Source organism: Penaeus vannamei, chromosome 14 (genome assembly GCF_042767895.1).
Source record: "Penaeus vannamei isolate JL-2024 chromosome 14, ASM4276789v1, whole genome shotgun sequence".
NCBI classification, from domain to species: Eukaryota; Metazoa; Arthropoda; class Malacostraca; order Decapoda; family Penaeidae; genus Penaeus; species Penaeus vannamei.
The window spans coordinates 10701269-10706268 of NC_091562.1; the positions used below are offsets into that span (position 1 = coordinate 10701269).

Genomic DNA, 5000 nt, shown 5'->3' on the forward strand with positions numbered 1-5000 from the left:
GATACGTTTGCAAGTTTTGTCACTGACAGGTTTGTGATAATAGCAATTTGATAACTGGTTGGTGTTGGCAGTGATTTGACGATTAACATGGTGACGATAATTATCTGAAACAACACACTTAATCGACCATGTTGCATTCAACCAGTCATACGGGATGTCTCAAAGCCATTACCTATATCCGAAGAAAACGAAAAGAAAAATTAACGAAGGCCTGATTTCCCCCCACCTTTCAGAAACCGAAAGCACACAACCGGGAACTCCTCTATCTGAAAAAAAAACGAAAAGAAAAATCAATATAGGCCTGGTTTTCCATTCCTCAAATCCACCGCCTCTATCAGATAAAAAAACGAAAAGAAAAATCAATAAAGGCCTAATTCACCCATTCCTTTCAGAAACCGAAAGCACACATCCGGGAACTCCTTGGACACGGGAACGACGACAAACCGCTGAAGTTAAATGACGTCCACAAACTCCTGAAGCAGGTCGTTAACTCCCATTCTCACCGCTACTACCGAGACACGAACAACCTCTTCGACTTCTGTTCGACGATTAACAAAATTACGTTCGAGGTCAGTGGAAATCTGCGAGCCATCGTGGTACTGGGAAATCAGTACATTTATAGGCCTATACTTATTTTAATTCTGATAGATTAAACAGTAGTAACATGTGAATTAATAATTCTGACAGATTAAACAGTAATAACATGTGAATTTGTAACGATGTAAGCATCTATAGAATGGTAATATTATCAATAAAGTTTTCTGAAAACCGTTGCTGTAGGATTGTTTTCCTAACTTCACTTCACACTTTCTTTCAGGACCCATATCTCGAGCTGCTGATCTGGGCCATTCTAACTCGGAGGAACAACCTGGCCAAGTACTTGTGGAAGACTTGTAATTTCCCTCTAAACACTGCTATTGTGGCCACGTGTATCTACCAAGGAATCAGAGACAAAGTGACCGATAGCGCCGTCAGAGCGGAGTGCAAAGCTATGAAGGATCATTTTGAAACCATAGCTATAAAAGTAAGATTTTCCCCCTCGTTTTCCCTTCGTCAGCTGCAACTTCTTTCTTTTTTTCGAAATGGGTTGGTTATTCTGGGAGTCAAACAGTATATGGTTATGAATTAATACCTAGTTAAAGCAATGGATTAGTGGCATTTATGAGTGTGTGCGTGTTTGTGTGTTAGTATGCGTGCTCAAAATTCGTTCGAGTGGAAAGGGACGTGCATAGTTGATAAAATGTACAAACCAAGGGCGTCGTTTCAGTTTTTTCCTGGGTGGGGGGGAAGGTTGGCGAGTTAAGTGAGAATCTTTTTTGGAAAATTAGCTATTCAATGGGCATTTTAAGCTACGGCCAGAACTATAAAGGTGTAATCTTGTCAAAAGAAAAACAACTGGGAGCCAGATCTTGAGGGAAGCACTCAGAGCCTGAGCGGGTATTTCTCCTCCCCATCTCCCCCCAAATGACGCCCCTGGTACAACCCCCACCAAACCAGAGAAAAGTTAACTACCCAAAACACAACAGCTCTCCTCATCTCTCCTGTCAACAGCTGACTGACCTGAGCTACGACAAGAATGTCACCAACTCCGTCAGCCTGATTCACCAGAGGCACATGAGGTGGGGCGGCCTCAGTACCCTCGACCTGGCCCTCGTGGCGCGAGACATGAGCTTCGTCTCGTCCCCGTGCGCGAGGGCGGGGCAGGGCATGCGCTGGGAAGGCATACGCGTGTATGTATTTGGACGCGCACGCTAGAGGCTTATTTCTGTTTTCAGAATCAAGCTTTTTTCGCTTGTTTTTACTAGAGCTTGTTGATAATTATGTATATGTATATATATAAGTATATATATATATACATACATATATATATATACACACACACACACACACACACACACACACACACACACACACACACACACACACACACACACACACACACACACACACACACACACACACACACACTCACACACATATGTGTGTGTGTGTGTACACATATTTTTTATGACTAGGATACAAAGTCATTTGAACCTTTCAGAAAGTTTTACGTCCGTATCTCGTACCGAGTCCTCTTGATGATCTCCCATTTCGTGCTGGTGCTCTTCAACCTGGGGTTCATACCTACTTACACCGAAGGCATCCTGGCGCTCGTCATCGCATCGGAGGCCTTCGAGAAGGGCCTCGAGGTCAGTGTCGCAGAGGGAAATTTAAAAGGATATCCGGAATTACCATCTGTAACGCAAGTGGAATCATAATATTGATCTCTTTTATTAATTGATAAGTCGTGTTCATCCCAAATGAGTTTATCAGTAAATGTAAAACACACGCGGACGCACTTATTTTCTCCCTCTCTCCTATGAAAGGTTTTGCAGACTGACTCTTGACTCGTTTTGCAGATGCTATCCAACGAGCCCTTCAGCGCGAGTTATTCCTCTTGGAATTCGTATGACGTCGTTCTCCTCATAGTGTTCCTGCTCGGCTTCTTCCTTAGGAGTCTGTCGTTTCTGGGAAGTCTGTCTGCCTGACATTTTTTTAAAGGAATTAATATATTTGAATCACCTTTTACTTTTGACATATTGTGTTCTGAATATTTTACCCTTTTCCTTCTGCTGTGTGTTTTTCGCCCTCCAAATTAATATCGTAAAAATAGAAGTTAACATAATACCTAAAAATATCTTCCACACACAGACTGAACTTGGTAACATCCTGTACGCTGGCTGTGCTGTGTTATTCTGCCTCAGACTCTTGCGCTTTCTGTACGTCTTTCCCCGTCTCGGCTCCAAAATCTTGATCTTTGTTTACATGGTGAGTGTTTGGTGAGGAAGCTGGTTTATTGTTGAGGAAAGTGGGGTTAACATCTTTGATTCGTGTTGGTATTAATTGTGGTTTGATGTTAAGATTGGGACTCACTGGTTTATAGATTTTGTTTTATCTTACATAATAAAACAACGCGACGTGCTTTAGGAATGTAGTTTGTACTTTTTCGGTATTTATTCATTTAAGACTCTCTCTCTCTCTCTCTCTCTCTCTCTCTCTCTCTCTCTCTCTCTCTCTCTCTCTCTCTCTCTCTCTCTCTCTCTCTCTCTCTCTCTCTCTCTCTCTCTCTCTCTCTCTCTCTCTCTCCGTACCATACCGCCTCCTTTCCTTCCTCATCCACTTTCCTTCCCTTCCATCCTGTCATGTTTTCTCATTCCCTTTGATCCCCCTTCCCGTATCTCTCCGCAACAGGTCCCCAAACTCGTCGAATTCCTGCTATTTTTGCTGCTGATGGTCCTCGGGTACGGCATCGCCTCGAAGGTCCTGGTGAGCGACACGTGCAAGAACCGTGAGAAGATGACCTGGACGATGAGGACTCTAATGGACTTGTTCATCGAAGTCTTTCTGGATCCTTACTGGCAGATGTTTGGGAATATTAATCCCCACATGTTTGCAAGTAAGATGTGGCGTTTGGCAAACCGCGACGAGGTTGTTTTTTTTAATAATGGTGGGATATACAGATAGTTGTAATTCGAATATGACGACTTGTTATGGTGTTCATTTTACTGTGCCTGTGCTTAAATCTGCGTTATGTAGTGATTAATTAGCCAAATCCAATGAATATCCGTTCTTCGTCATAATCAATCCTTTGTCAATGAACTTTGTAACAGATTAACATCATCAGTGTATCAGTGTAAGTATTACCAGGAATTCAAACAGTCAGATTGAACCTACGAGGGGATAAACCAACGAACCAAAGGACTTCTTACTAAGAGGTTTGCCTTCCTCGTTCCAGACACCAACCTGACGACCTGCGACGACCAGCGAAGGCAGTGGAGGTGGCTGTCCTCCTGTGCACCGTGTGGGGACGGCGTCGAGGCTACGGTGCACACGACGTCCCTGTATTCTGTGTTCGGTCAGCTGATGCTCGCGGTGTATCTACTGATGTCCAATCTCCTTCTCCTCAACCTTATCATTGCTATTTTTACGTGAGTTTCTCTTTTCGTTTTTTTATTCGTTTTATTTTATTTTTTATTATTATTATATATTTTTTTTTGATGGGTGAATGTCATCGCTTGATTTCTTGTTTATGTTTGTGTTATTTTGATGTGGATCGTTTTGATTTCAATATTAACGTTTACTTCTCAAGTGTTACTTCCCATTTTCTCCTGTTCTGATTCATTTACACTTTTTTCTGTTGTTCTCATTTCCACTCTTTTTTTCTCTGTCTTCTTCCTCACGGTTATTATATATTGCCTACTTCAATCACTCCTGTCTTCTTTTTGCTTCTCCCTTCTTTCCATCCTTATCTTGCCTCCTTTCCACATTGCCATCTGCCTTTCCTTGCCCTATCTTATTTTACCTTCCCACACTCCTTTCCCTTCCCTGACTCTTTCCCTTAATCCCTGCCTCCTCTCACTCTTTCTCTTTCTCTTTCCACCAATCTAACACTTTTCAAACACTAAGCTTTCCATCCTTCTGACGCCTATCTAACATTCTAACACTCTTCTGACACCATGCTTTCCATCCTTCTGACCTCCTTCTGACACCATTCTTTACACCCATCAGATGCCTTTCCAACACCGTGCTTTCCACCCTTCTGACACCTTTCTATTATTATTCTTTATACCCCTCAGGCACCTTTCTAACCCTGCTGACACCCTTCTGGCACCGTTCTCCCCCGCAGGACCGTCTACGAGCGCGTGCGGGAACAGAGCATCGAGCACTGGAACTACGAGATGTACCGGTTGGCTCGCGAGTACCAGTACAAGCCGGCCCTTCCTCCTCCTCTGGCTGTCTTCGTCTACCTCTGGAGGAGCGTCGGTGCCTTCGCTCGTAGGAGGAAGAGTGAGCAGGACGAAGGTAGATGTGTGGTAAAGGTTGTTTTGATTGTTTCGTGTTTTTTTTTTATCTCTCTCACTTTCTTTTTTTCTCTTTCTCTTTCTTTCTATCTTTCTTTCTTTCTTCTTTCTTTCTTTCTTTCTTTCTTCTCTCTCTCTCTCTCTCTCTCTCTCTCTCTC

The 5000-nt window shown here is 43.0% G+C and overlaps 2 protein-coding genes across 2 annotated transcripts in view; both read left to right on the forward strand.

The window, feature by feature from the left end:
- LOC113804915 (transient receptor potential cation channel subfamily M member-like 2) overlaps positions 1–2538 on the forward strand; it is a 7946-nt gene extending 5408 nt beyond the window's left edge. The window contains exons 12-16 of the mRNA XM_027355831.2: positions 393–569; positions 818–1024; positions 1552–1730; positions 2042–2189; positions 2400–2538. Of these exons, the coding sequence (XP_027211632.2) occupies positions 393–569; positions 818–1024; positions 1552–1730; positions 2042–2189; positions 2400–2528 (840 nt within the window). The 3' untranslated portion in view covers positions 2529–2538. The remainder of the gene's footprint in view (positions 1–392; positions 570–817; positions 1025–1551; positions 1731–2041; positions 2190–2399) is intronic.
- The window catches only part of LOC113804917 (transient receptor potential cation channel subfamily M member-like 2), a 4372-nt gene continuing 1909 nt past the window's right edge, over positions 2538–5000 (forward strand). The window contains exons 1-4 of the mRNA XM_027355832.2: positions 2538–2808; positions 3232–3436; positions 3776–3968; positions 4667–4842. Of these exons, the coding sequence (XP_027211633.2) occupies positions 2806–2808; positions 3232–3436; positions 3776–3968; positions 4667–4842 (577 nt within the window). The 5' untranslated portion in view covers positions 2538–2805. The remainder of the gene's footprint in view (positions 2809–3231; positions 3437–3775; positions 3969–4666; positions 4843–5000) is intronic.